This window comes from Pempheris klunzingeri, chromosome 14 (genome assembly GCF_042242105.1).
Source record: "Pempheris klunzingeri isolate RE-2024b chromosome 14, fPemKlu1.hap1, whole genome shotgun sequence".
Taxonomy (NCBI): Eukaryota; Metazoa; Chordata; class Actinopteri; order Acropomatiformes; family Pempheridae; genus Pempheris; species Pempheris klunzingeri.
In genome coordinates this window covers 14639515-14653762 of record NC_092025.1, presented here as the reverse complement: position 1 = coordinate 14653762, position 14248 = coordinate 14639515, and the positions used below count along the sequence as shown (strand labels likewise).

At 42.5% G+C, this 14248-nt stretch overlaps 2 protein-coding genes across 2 annotated transcripts; one reads left to right on the top strand and one right to left on the bottom strand.

The window, feature by feature from the left end:
- Positions 1–11: 11 nt before the first annotated feature.
- LOC139213242 (von Willebrand factor A domain-containing protein 7-like) lies at positions 12–7668 on the bottom strand. The gene is made up of 15 exons (XM_070843900.1): positions 7489–7668; positions 7102–7374; positions 6910–7003; positions 6627–6761; positions 5231–5417; positions 4937–5112; positions 4691–4803; positions 4458–4574; positions 3540–3746; positions 3323–3455; positions 2708–2857; positions 2121–2213; positions 1763–2034; positions 1324–1617; positions 12–1026 (listed from the first exon to the last, which is right to left on the bottom strand). The coding sequence occupies exons 1-15, from the start codon at positions 7666–7668 to the stop codon at positions 619–621; spliced, it is 2832 nt and encodes a 943-aa protein (XP_070700001.1). The 3' UTR covers positions 12–618.
- A 4035-nt stretch (positions 7669–11703) lies between these two features.
- Positions 11704–14013, top strand: LOC139213559 (protein ABHD15). The gene is made up of 3 exons (XM_070844290.1): positions 11704–12450; positions 12944–13173; positions 13290–14013. Exons 1-3 carry the CDS (start codon positions 11704–11706, stop codon positions 14011–14013), a joined length of 1701 nt encoding a protein of 566 aa, XP_070700391.1.
- The last annotated feature ends 235 nt before the right edge of the window (positions 14014–14248 follow it).

Sequence of the window (14248 nt, the reverse complement as noted above, 5' to 3'; positions counted from 1 at the left end):
AACAGTGTTTTTTAAAAATGTCTGCCTCTGCTGTCTGTCGTTACAACATTTCAGAGTTGATTTTTTTCTACTGAGAAATGACAAAACAATAACTAAGCAACTAGTGTCACATGCACACAGCCAGACAAACAGTTTGGGAGGGGGTGGGGGGTTTACCAACATGCAATACTTTAGCATCTCAATAACAGATTAGCTGCTTTCCAATTTAATATTGGCCAGATGACATAGGTGTGATGCTGTTTATGACAAAAAAATAAGCCTCCAACTTTCCTCCACAGCACAACAGCTTTCCCCAAATCTCTGAGGATTTTAAAAACCCCTTTTGCAAGTTTGTGCTTTATTTTTAGTTCACTAGACTACTGCAACACATTGGCTGACCTGTCTCTCTTTCTGCTTCCCACTCGGCTCTGTGTATCTACTAGCAGTGCATCAACACAGAGAGAGAAAGAGAGAGGGACATTTAAAAACGTAGTAGTTGATTTATCAGAGCTTTCTTGAAAACAGTTGTTTGCTGAACCATAAAGTGAAGCAGAAAGGAAATGCACAGTAAAATCTACAATGAGCTAAAGCAGGTTACAGTTTGCCACCCTTTTCACAGTACTCAGTCGATTGAGTCAATCACTGGATGCCCAGTTCTGTCAGTATATGGAGCCCTAACACCACTATGCTTAGGCAAAGAAGGGGTGACTGGGCGACTCTGGGCGACACAGAGATAGCGGCAGGTGGATTTTGCTGGACGGTGTAGAAACAAGAGCCTACATTACCCACTCGATCCACGACCAGCATCTCCATATCAGGCGAACAGCAAGAAGCACTGTAGGATGCCAGCGTTATGTTCTCGTTGTCAGCGGCCAGGCTGGTGGTCAGGGTCCCGTTGCCCCTTTTGAGGCTAACACGGTCGACACCCGTCCCTTCAGCCCCATCAGTCACCCGGACAGAAAACCTCCACGTGGATAAGCTGCAGTTGTCAGAGCAGTTCGACTGCAGGCTGAGCAGCTGACACACCGGCGCAGTGAAGTCGGTCACCTATGAGGAGAAGAAGTTGCTTTTATAATTTAACAAAGTAAATTTTACTCAGGTTAAGTATTTCATTTCATGACACCTCTACTCCAGGCAGGAAAAACTCCCCTTTAACAGGAAGAAACCTCAAACAGAACCAGGCTCAGAGGCGGCTTTTGGTAAGGGTTCATGTTGGGTGGGGGTTGGACAGAGAGAGAGGAGGAGGTTGGGGGGTGGTAAGGGAGATGCACACCAAACAACCATAATAATAATCATAGAACAGCAATAGCTACCACTTACTTAAAAATCAAGATTTCAGATTACCGTGTTAACGATGGAGAAGCGCAGCATGACGTAGTTTGTATCTTGGGCCCCCGGAGCCTCGGCCTCAATGGTCAGGGTGACGTCAGTACCAGATGGGGTGTTAAGAGGTGCTGATAGTGTCACTGTACCGTTAGCACTGTTCCCGGTATCCAGGAATAGATTGGCTGGTGATGTTGACTGAAAACCTCGGTTGTTGGTTGCTCGTATGGTGAAGTTTCCTCCTATTCCAGTGGTCATCACAGAGAAGGGCACAGAGAATGGCGTTCCTGGCACCATGATGCTGTTTGAATCAGCCTTAACAAAAAGGGGATCAGGCGAGATGAAGCCTTGTTTTACAGTTTACTGTGCAGAGAACATTTAAACTTTAAGTTGCTGCACATCCTTTCATGTTTGATGTGATGCTCCCTCAGCACAGCAATGGCCTAGGATGAGTACTCACAGTAATAGTCACATTGGAGGATCTGAAGTTGGTGGATGACTGTCTTTGGAAGACTGATAAGTCTCTGGGGGTAACACCGTCACCACGCCCCTTCACCCGCACCACAAACTCCACTGATGGTATCCTGTCAACCTGAACGAGGAAGTTTCCATTCCCTTGTGGCTCCACAACTCCTTTAATCTCCTGCGACCCCGATGATTCAATCAGAGTGACTTCTCTCACGATGGCCGAGTCACTCCCCGTCAGAGACACCAACAAGCTACCGTTGACACCTTTGAAGAAAAGGAAATGACACTATATGATGATTTTATGTTACATCAGCATATCATTAAATTCACATCTTAACAGTTTCCTTTACCAGCTCTGGGACGTGTGTCAAGAACATCGAATCCCTTGAATGGGCCCTGCGACGCCTCCACAAAGTCAAACAGGAAGTCAACGGGACTCTGACCTGCAAATAAAAAGTCATGAGGATAACAAATGAAAAAATATTGCATGAACAAGCCGTACATTGTTTCCCTTACTTCCTAGTAGATGTTTCTTTTTCACTACCATAACATTGCGCAAGTTTTCAGTCTGTGTTAACTGTTGTAAGTATGTAGCTGTAGTTGGAGCTACAGAAGACACAGTCAGGCTGAGCTGACAGGAGTGAATACAGTGAATAGAGTTAAAGTCTGGTACAGTTCATATAATGACATTGATAGCTGCCAAGGTATTTCTTTTTAACTTTTTCTAGACCAAAGTGGACCGAGCAGCAGACCAACAATGTCCTCCCTGGAGCTGTGCTGCTAACATGGCTAAAAAGAAATCAAGAAATTAAACCGGCCAGTGGAACAGGAGCTAAAACTGACGTGGGCTGGTACTTATAGAAGGAGCCTTTTGGTGATTTCAGCTCAAATCTTCCAATACATCAAATCTTAAATCATCAAGTCTCGGAGGTCTCACCTATGACCTTCAGAGTGTAGGGGTTAGTTGACACCATTTTGATTTCCCATTGTCCAACTTGATTTTTCAGCTGCAGAGTCTTGAGGTTTCCTGCTGTCGTGGACGCAGTGATCAATGATCCTGTCGTGTCGGTGCTTTGCTGAGATTCACCTTCAAGCAAAAGTACATTATTTGTTAAAGAAAAATAACTGCAATTGATCGTTTGAATGAGTGAATGACTTTACGCCATGTCATCACTGTTATGTTGATTCCTGTAGCAAAAAAAAGACTGTCCCAAAGTATTTTCTTATTTGTCTTAGAATGAGTATTTTTGGAAGCTTTCCCCCAACAGTCTTAGTCTCTTTGCACCAGTGCAAGAAATCATAAAATCTCTGAGTGAATAAATACATTTAATTTTGTGATTTATATATGCTGCTCTGTTACATAAAGCAATCATGCAAATGTGATAAAAGCCTGCAGAGCGTGCCAAAGATCTGTAATTATATTGTGATGACTCAAAATTAACATCAGGTATGTGATGTACTGTTGCTAGAATAATACACATACAGCCTTAACTGTAGAGTTCATGAAGAGGAAATAATAATATAATATATCTTAGTATCAAGGCAGTCTTACCTGTGGGGCTGATGAGAGTGAAAGTGACAGAGCGCCCAGTGATGTAAACTGTGAGTTTTGTTATCGTTTCATCAACTATAAAAGGGAAATCATCTGCCTTTCCTGGAGTCCTGGCCGCCTGCAGTAGGGTCACCTAGGAGATTACATTAAACAGATGATACAGCTGAAATCTTCGAATTGAGAAAACAAACTAGTCATGAGATCTTGGCAGTATTACCAGAGAGGAGCTGGAGGACTCTGTTATGATGCTGGTGGCCACGGGGAGCTCACTCTTTGCGACTTCTATAGCCAGACCTCCTGAGACCTGAGCCAGGTCTCTGTACAGCTGGGCATCTGATGCCGATATCCTACTGTGGTTTTGCAGGTTCTGATTACTCCGTCTCCTACGATTGAGAACCGTTGAGCCAGAAATCATGAAGTTCACCTGGAAAGGAAAAAAAGGGGAATGAGAACTACGTTAATCAAATCAGGAGGGCCTTTAGTAACCATTAATGCAAGAAAAGAGTACAAAAATGCGTTTCTTCGGTTATTTCTTCCAAAAAAGATACAATACTACCATTTCTGAACGACATTAAGAGAATTGCAATGTTTTAGGGCCACAGCGACGGACTATCTGCTTTATCAGTCTATACAGTGTGAAGAGAGAATAGTGAAAGATACCCATCCCTTCCTAGAGCTCAAAATGATGCCTTTAAATGTGCTGTTTTATTTGAGCAACACTCACTCACACTTTGCAATCAAAGAAGCCAAAGGAAACAACCAAACAAATAAATACTCATGTTTTGTCAGACTCTTATTTTGTCTTTAAAGATGTAGAAAACAAATTGTTGCAGCTCTTCAGTGTTTCTAGCCCAAAGTGGCTTTTTGTCAAATTCAGAGGAATCTAACAGACTAGCACTAGTCTTGGTGGCACCCATAGGTGTGGCCACAGCCAGTCAGATAAGTAGGTGCACAATAGTACACCATAAACAAGCATACAGAGCATAGGGAATCATTAATACATTTTTACTAAAGCAAAAACTACAATAAAAATCAAGCATACGTTGAGATATTCTCACAGTATCACACTATAGATGAGTGCAATTTTATACTGACAGCAAATTCATTCATGCCATCCCCCAGATTAAATACTCACCGCAGTCTGGGTCCGCTCCATGAGTGCGATCACTGTGCTTTTCAGGTGTTTATCTTTGGCCGGTGCATCCGTGAAGAGGAAGATCTCAGAATTTGAAGGAGCGCTACTTAAAGCCAGCTGTATGAGCAAAAGAGTGTGGAATAGCAACGATAATTTTAGTTAAACCTGTTAACACGTCAACAGACTTTTTTCGGGACAGACTTTGAAGTGTTAAAAGCCGCCCATCACAGCACCTGAAGGCCTGAAAGACTCATTTCCTCCTCGTCTCCTCCACCGGAAGCTGATAGCGAATCGACCACATCCTTGAAGAGTTTTGGGTCTGTAGTCTTTATCAGCGGCCCGAATCCTTAAGTTCATTTGGAGACAGGAAAAAGAAATGCGTTTTATTCCTCATCTCACACAGAAATGTCATTTCTTTTGGGAGTTGATTTCCATGTCAGAGTTAATTAGACAAATTTGTAGCTTCCCACATATCCCACCTGGATCATTGAAAGGTACGAGAATGTAAACCGCAGGCTCATTCTCAGTTCCCACTTCACTGTTGATTATAGAGGAGGTGACGTCCTTCACAGCTGCTATGTCATCGCTCATGCTCTTTGTGGTGTCAATCACAAAACAAAGAGCTTTACTGGACCCTTTGGAGATTCCCATCATCCTGAGAGTTGGGTAGACCGATAAAACAAGCACATAAAAAGCCTTTGATGAGAAGACTTTGAATGACTCTACACCTTCTTGCAGTAAAAAGCGTGAAGCGTGCAGAGTGGGTTTCATACTGTAGGAACAATCTGTCATCAGCAGCCCCTCGAATGTCCTCCAGCAGCTCAGTGGTTGCAGCTATCGCCATATTTGCTGCCTCAGTGTGGAGATGTCCATGGCTGGCTTCCAAACTGTCCTTGTTGATCCCACCTTTAGGTTCGATGGAACTCGTTTGATCAACTGCTCCTCCGTGGCTGCATTTTCCTATTTGACAAATAAAATGAGAAAAAGATGATAAAAGATGAAAAAAATCTCATCTGTGTCTCCTTCTTTTCTGAGGAGGATTCTACTGGTTACATATTTGCTTATATTTTTGTAGACCATTGAGTGCAACTCCTTACTGATTGTGTAGCTTTTAGTAGAAGCTTTTACTTGAATCATTTCAGGAATGTTTTGAGAAAATAAGCAGACAATCATGATGACGTGTGTGTTTGGAGAGACGCACAGCGGTAGTATACACAGCAGATTTTTAGGTATAATGACTACACTCAAAAGCAGCGAGGTCAAAGAATATCTCTTGTAGCTGTAAGTGGAAATGTGTCCAAGGCAGAAAACACAAAGCTTTCGCAGAAAACTTTAGAATAGCTCAGGATGCAAAGGTGAGGTTTTCTTGAGCAACAGTGCAAATAAGCAAAAATTAAATCTTTGATTATTAAGAGCCTGGAATCTAGAGTCCACATCCATCGGCCCCAAACAGCCAGTGGATGGATGTGTTTAAGAATATATCACAGATTTCATCATCGTCACTACAAGCCGTCACTGTCCTGTACCTCTGAGAGGAATCAATGTGAGTCAGTTTTTGGCTACAATTTAAAAAACCAGAAACATCTTTGATCAAACCAGTGTCCGGTAACTTTGTAGGCAATCTCACATTGAACTGAATGGAATAGTGATCAAATTAAAAGCTCCAGAAAAAAAGGAAGTAAGTGGACCATGAGTTCTCGTTGTTTTGTGAAAGTTGCAATCAGTAACTTTCCCCACAATGTGACCCTACAGAAAATGCAGCGCTAAGTTGTTGTGAAACATTGTGTGAATGAGTTTTTATAAAATTAAATAAAATTTTTAAATCACATTTTTTTTTTTAAATTTTAAATTGACAAAATGTGCTATGAACAACTGTGTGTATGCGGTTTTATTTTTCTGCTGTTAAAACAGGTTTGAAAGGTTGAGCATAGTAGGTCAGTTAATAACATATTTGTGCTGATGACAGACACATAATGCAATAATGATACTAAGACATGACAGACTAGCGTGTGTATTTTGGGCACAACATCTTTGCAATGCTGATAACACAAGAGAATGTGTTGATGTGTCAACTACCATCAAATACAACATTAAGCCACACAATGTATGTTCATGTGGACCGTCTTGCAACTGAATGCTGTGGCTTTAGTGTTTGAATGAGTCATTTACCTTTTGGTTTGGTTGAGACAAACAGCACAACACCAAAATATCCAGAGGTCAGTATCCCCTCCGCTATGATGTCCTCCAAGATGTTGTTCCTGCAGTCGTCGCCGTCACAGTCGCGACAAGTCGCCCTGCTTTCAGCTGTGGAGATGTAAACATTTTAGTTGCGTTTTCTTCTTTGAAATAGTTTCTGTGCAACCACATCCAAGCTACATTCCTCATCAGTGTTGCCATCTGTTTGTCACCACCGCCAAACGCAGTCATACTTCATATCATACCATCTCTTTACCTGCTATGTTACCAATGCTGGTGTCTGATCTGATCAGATTAGGGTTTGGGTTTTTGTTTCCCAGCTCCACCCAGTTGCTATGACTGTAGAAGTCCTTCAGGTTGACCAAAAAAAAAAAAGAAGATGAGGTTTTATAATCCATCTTTGAATCTTTTCAGCTTCAGTAATGCCTCTAAAAATAATGATAAATACCTGTAACGAATGGAAAATCTCTCCCAGTTTCTGCCTTGCTGCCTCAAAGTTTTCTTGTTTGTTGCTTGCTTTGACAGCCTGTATTCCCTCAGTGATGATGTTCCTTCCTTGAACGAACATTTCCTCATCAAAGTGGAAGCTACCATTAAGGGCGTGACGGATATCCACTCGTATATTCCTAAATATGATGAATGTGATGGCTTGGCGGAAACTCTTGGAGGACTTTGGTGCACCGCAGGCTACAGCAACAGCCTCTGCAGTGAAGGGCTGTGCCTGTGTACACACACACACACACACACACACACACACACAGCCAAATAGTTCTAACATAACCAAAAATGATGCACTCATTTTTGTTAAAATTACTTAACTGAAGTGAATTCTTACAGGAAAAGTGAAGTCTGCCCCCTCAGCTTGGGCCAGAGAACGGCACGCCTGCACAGTGGCTTCCAAAATGGCTTTTGCAGTAATTTCCAGGTGATCCAAAGACTTTCCTGGCAAAATCCCAAACCCCTGAGCTCCTGTGTGCAGGAGCAGGAGGCACAACACAGCCAGCGCTGAACACATCACTCCTCAAGCTGTCAAGTAGTCTGAAGAACACAGAAACACATTTATTTAACTACATTTTCCTTCAGAGGTGCAGCACCTGGTATCAGTTATTGCACATCAGCATTTCCTAAAGTTACCTAAATTCATTAAAATGTCGTCATTGTCATTAATGCAGCAGGCAAGCAAGAGTAAATGAATTTCAATTTTTCTTTTTTGTTTGTAACTCAGAGCTGAATTAAGTGGACTGCTGTCAGCGGGGAGATGTCTCTACAACTCCGATCATAAAATAAAATTACTTGTCGGCATTTGCTAATACACCATAATATAATCAGTGCTGTGGACTTCAAACTCTTAAAAACAAAACAAGATCATTTTGATGCAGCGGAGCCCCGTTACTCCAACGACACAAACTGTTGGAACCAGCTCACACTTTGCCACAACAACCTACTTAATGTAAAAAAAATGTCACACACAGTGATTACACAGACTTCCCATGAGCGCTCAATCTCTTCTCCATATGCTCCCAACAACTGTTGCAATCTCAATTCAAGTTTCAGATTAAAGAATGACCACTTTTGAAATAATAACTTATTCTGCCTAATGAATGGAAATTCCTTTGTCTATGACAGCTGACTAAAAGTCTTACAAAAAGAAACAACTATTTCTTTAGTAGGATTTTTTCAAAGATTGTCTTCTTCTGTTGCAATGCCTGGTACACTTACTGCAAAACGAATGAGGTCCGTACTTGAGTCCTGAGGATACTGTCCTGTCCTCAATATTGTCAGAACCTGTTTTATAGTGCGCCACGGCCAGGGTGGGGTCAGGCAGGACTCGTTCTACCTGTTATGTATGATTGTATAAAAAAGAAACATTAAAATCAGTAGCACGTTAATGGCTGTTTCGATTATGAATGTCTTACCAAACTTTACCAAACCTTGTTTAGCTAAGATGGGTAATAATTTATATGATTTCGGTATTTCTTTCTGAATAAAGCAAGACCAGGCAAAGTCTGGCTACTGAATAAAACTTAAATGTCTGAAATAACACACAATGAATGGCAGATACAGAGCTAAACCTTTAAAATGTCTCTTTTCCTGTATTGTTGGTGTCTGCTGCGTGCACTGGTGTACTCAACATTTTCTACATGGGAGTAACCAACACAAAACCAAAACTTGCTGGTTGTTGGAATGTGTTTTGGATGGCATCCAACATTCTTCTGAATGAAAAAAGAAAATCAGATTGGCAAGAACAGAAAATGAAGGAAAAAACACACACCGACAGGCAGCTAGTGTACAGATGCAAATTAAATAGATCCTTTAAAGTTACTGTATTGTTTGTTTTATCGTTTATGATGAGAGTGAGAACACTGCTGCATGACGGTGACTGTGTCGTGCCTTTCCTCTACTCTGACAGCATCAGATGTTTGTGATACATACAGCAGAAACACAATTGTTAGGCTTTGTGCTGTAGCTGCACTGGCTGATGACAGGAAGTACAGAGAAGAACACTTTCTTCGTACAGCTACACAACAATCTTACAATCCAACTTGCTTTACTGTGAGTTTTCAGCACCAACATGTGCAAGATGTCAGATATCAGGAAGCAGGATGTTAAGCTGGACCTGGGAGGGAAACGAAAGTTAATAACTGCACCTTATACAGGTCTTTTCACAGGCTGCAACTGAAGCAGCAGTGTTTAATGATTTACACTGGTCATACACACTGATTTAGACTGATGTAGGGCACTAGATCAATCAATCAATCAGTCAGTCCTTATTTATAAAGCGCCAGTTCATAATTGTGTTATCTCCAGACGCTTTCCATAAAGAGCAGGTTGAGACCAAACTCTTTAACCCTTCATCGGGCAAGGGACCACATTTGGTAACTTAAGTGGGAGTTCAAAATGCCGCCCCTTGCCTCACCATGAGGCAGTAGAACTACAATATTTCTCCAAGCCAATCAGCGACAATCAGGCTACATGACAGACCGGCAAGAAACCATATATGGTAACTTCATTGACCTTGATTTTCACTATAGCATTAAACATTTTTTTGAAAAACTCACAAAAGAAAAAAAAGTCTTGTAATGACCACCAGTAATGGTCTAGGGTTGAAATTTCTAAGTATTTCAATGAGTGCCCTATAAAGGGTTAATTAAGACAGAATGATTCGGGAACTCAAAATTAAGGATTCAGGAATCCCCACATGAGCACTAGATGTGTCTTTGTTCAACAGAAGTGATCAAAGCACCATTACAGACCACCAAGTGAGCTAGTTAGCTCAAGTGCTGCGCTGTGTGACCTAAGAACAAAGTGGGCAGCCTAAACTTAAACCTGAGTATAACTAAGCCTGTTCCTAACATTGGAGCACCAGTTTTAGTGCCAATGATGGAACAGGATTAACATGTTTATTAAGCTCTGTAGGTGGTTTAGATTCTGACTCATTAGAAACTGTTTTGGAGGAGAGACAAGAGTTCAAACCATACTTCATTTTCAATGTCATGTTTGGTTTGGTGTTTTTTGGTGTTTTGTATGTCCACAATGGTGCTTTAGGTAAAATGCTACTGATGTTAAGCAGGTAACGGTTATTATGCTCCTAATCTTAGTTTAGCATGTGACCATACTAACATTTGTTAAGTAGAGGAAAAGCCTGGGATCACCAAAATTATTACAATTCATTTGGAGGGGGACACAACATGTCTAACAAATGTACCGCATCTCAAGGGAATCCTACCAGTAGACATTTCACTCAAAACCCACATATGTTGACCTCATGATGGTGAGGAAAAGTCAGGAGATCCTCTGGGAGCCATGACATGTTTTCTCCAGTTTATCAAGTAGATCTTGATACACTATATTTCACTTGATAGGTAAAAACTTGACCTGCTGATGACGTTAAAGGAAAAGTCAGAGTATGAGCAAAAATCCTCTGAGGACCATGAATGTACAAAATATATGTAGTTGTAGAGATACTTCAGTCTGGGCAAAAGTGGTGGACGGACTGACGGATTCCAAGATGCTTCACTGAATGATTTCCCGACTGGACAGTTAAAGGTTATTACTCCTTTCAATTCACTATTAAAAAAAAAGCTCACGACAGAGCTCTCTGCTGTTTCTGTTTTGAATTCTTTCATCTTTATGAATGAAGGCAGGTTGTGTGAGAAACCTGTTTTTGGAGGTAAAGCACATGACAGCAGCAGGAAGAAGGACGTTTTTCTTTTGTGTGTGTTCACCTTAAATCTGAGTTTAAGCCTTCTGTGTACGACCTCAAAAATGGCAGCTGTTGTGGTTTGATATGCAACTTACTGACAAGTTTAATGTGGAATCTAGAAACCTCCAGCGCACTTAAACTGAGAACTTACTCTTGCAATGGTTAAACTGTTGAAAAGAACAATATATATAATATATACAAAGAGCAGCTTGTAGTTGAGCTTACAGGTGGAATGATGATGATAAAACATGGCCCTTCATTGTGATTGTACGCTGCTATTCATCTGTCATTACGCATCTCTCTTTATATAGCTAGAGCTAGAATAAAAGTGTCGAAGGAAACTTTACAAAGACTGCACAATATGAAAACTATTCACAGGTAAACTGGAGTAAGAATGCAAAAGAAATAATAGCAGACATGGAACAAGGTCAAAGACTCCTGTATAATCACATTAGCATTAACAGGACAGATGTATGTGGTCTGTGTTTGCTCAGTGTCTATCAGGGCTTGTGCTCGCAGTAAATGATTTATGGAGGGAGGAGAGAGGGCGGAGGGAGTTGGAGCAGCAGGAGTTGAGAGACAACAGTTTACAGGACCAAGTCTTTCCTAGAGTTCTCTTTTTTTGGTGTTTTTTTGTTTGTCAGTAATTAAATACTTCTCTTTAGCCTTCTTAATAAACTAGAGGAAGAAGACGACTATTCAGAACATCAGGACAGATCTTATTTCTGATGTACGAGGCAACAAGGCAGGATTTTCTAAAATATGGGGGTCAGATGTCACCGAGCAAACACCTAATTTCCCAAAGAGGGCATTGGTTTTTTAAACTACTATCTTCTGTATTTACCAATGGCATCATTTGTGTGGGATTGTTTGTTCTGTTTGCTCCCATGTCTGTTACTGCTGCTGCTGTCTCTGGCTCTCCGCTGGCCCAGGGTGCACAGCTGGATGAGGTTGGCTGTCAAGGCCGCAGGCTGGAGACTCTGGGTCATTATTTGCCTAATCCTGGAACTGCCACAGAAGGATACAAGAGCATGGACCAAGGAGGCAGGACCACCAGCGTCAGACGTTTTGTCTGGGTCGGGACAGACCTCAGATGGACCCAGGCTCATCTGCAAACCCACCGCGCTGGCTAAATATCTGCTCCGGCACTGTCGCTCTCTGGCCAGGCAGAGACTGGCCTCCTGGCCTAGCGGAGACCCCCACCTCCAGACTCTGTCCAGCCTGCTGTGCGGACAACATGGAGACACGCTGCAGTTCACCAGAGACAATCTGTTATTGAGAGACGGGGGTATTGTAGCTCTGGATTGGGCTGTGGGAACAAGACAGGGCGAGGCGGTCGGGAGGAAGAGGTGGGAGGGGAGGAAGGAGCATCAGTCAGGGGGGAAGGCGCTAGGCTGCTTCACCGCGACGCCTCCTGTCCTCCTCCTCATCCCTCAGTCCTGGGGAGGGATGTCCCCCCACCTGAGGGTGCTGTGCCATCAGGCTGTGCATCAGGGATTTTATGTGGTGGTGTTTCACGCACGGGGCACAGCGGGGTGCCCGCTGACCACAACACGACTGACTGAGTTTGGAGACCCAGCTGATCTTGAGCAGGTATCCACTCCTTTTTTTAATCTTATGTTTAGGGGAGGAGAGTTCATTTCTTTTCTCTTGAGATTGTGATTTTATGAGACCGTTGTAAATTTGTGGTAGCATTTAGTCGATTAATTGATAATTAATTTTGATTAATACTTTTGTCATTTAATAAAGTAAAACTATTCAATATTTAATTGTCTAACCACATCTTTTCAAATGAGTTTGCTATTTTTTCTGTTTTATGTCATTGTAAATTGCTCTCTGGAAAATTATGATTGAAAACTTTCACAATTTAAATACTTGGAAAAAAATTAACTAATACTCCTAATATTAACTATACTAACATTAACTAATGGACAAATAAAATTATGTTTAGTTGCAGTCCTATTTCAAATCTAATAGAGGCTGAACAAAATACATATACCTTTTTTAAAACAATTACGATGTCTTACCTGAAGTCTGTTTTCTTGCTTACCTGACAGCGATGATCTTTGCTGTCGTCCATTTTCAGGCGGTGGCTTATGTCCACAGCCGCCACCCGTCCTCTGTGCTGGTTGCAGTGAGCGAGGGTTCAGGCTCGGGGATTCTTCTTTCCTACTTGGGGGAGAGCGGATCGAGCTCATACCTGACAGCAGCCGCGGCCATCTCACCTGTTCTCCTGGGCCAACTGTGGTTTGAAACAGCCATGCCGCCTATTTATCGTTTGGGGGTTTTGTTTCACTGGAAACTGAAGCTCAGCAGGTGAGAGAATTCAAAGCAAAATGAAAAAGCATTAATAATAGTTCAGACATGAATGAAACATGGACAGGACCATAAAACATGTTTGGTTTTTTTTCTTCACATGCTGTGGTCATAAGATATGCAAGTTCTTTCAAAAAAGTCCTGGATGTGGATCAGGCCCTGGGCTGTTCCTCCCTCAGAGACTTTGAGGAAACCCTTTTCTGCTCTTCAGCCCAGCTTCAGCAGAGCGTCTCCAGATCTCCAAAAAGCTCTCGAAATTCTGGACTGAGCTCAGACTCTCATCCCCCCTGGGGCCTGGCACCCTCAGTGGCCTGGGCACTGGGCGAGAGGGCTAACCCAGCCAAGGACTGGGACAGCTACTGGGAGAGGAACGAACCCCTGAGAGACGCAGATGAGGTGGCGGTCCCTGTGCTCTGTATCTGCAGCTGCGACGACCCTCTCCTCCCGCCTGCCTCCACTCTGCCCCTTCGCCTCTTCCAGAGCAATCCTTATTTCCTTCTGGCTCTGACAGACAGAGGGGGGCACTGTGAGTTCACCCTGGAGGGCCGAGAAGACACAGAGGGAGGGAGGAGCGGAACCGAAGAGATGAAGGAAGGTAACTGGAGTCATATTGCAGTTCTGGAGTACTTCAGAGTAGTGGCTGATTTCCTGAAAGGGGAAGAGAGGGATCCACAGGGAGAATATAGTCAGACTGGCCAGAGGAGCAGGACCAGCAACATGGCTCTGCCTTGCAGGAGGAGAGTCACTATGACAAGGAGGCTGAGATCGCAGGCACCTGAACAGAGCGGCGTGGATGCAGAGGAAGGGAACTTCACCTGGAAGAGGTCCTACACACGTTAAGGGGGAAGAGGAGGAGGATATCTACAGAGAACATTTATAAAATTCAGACAATATTCCTCCTAGTTATTCTCAAGCTTGAAAGAAAAAAAAAACAAAACAAAGAAAGGACAGACCTTCAAACTGGAAAAGAAAATCAGGAGAGTGGCCAGGTGACAACATTTTTGTGAGTTCAGAAATGAATCCATATCAAATATTTAATTTTCTTTTCTGAGCCAAGAAGCCATGTGACCTTTGG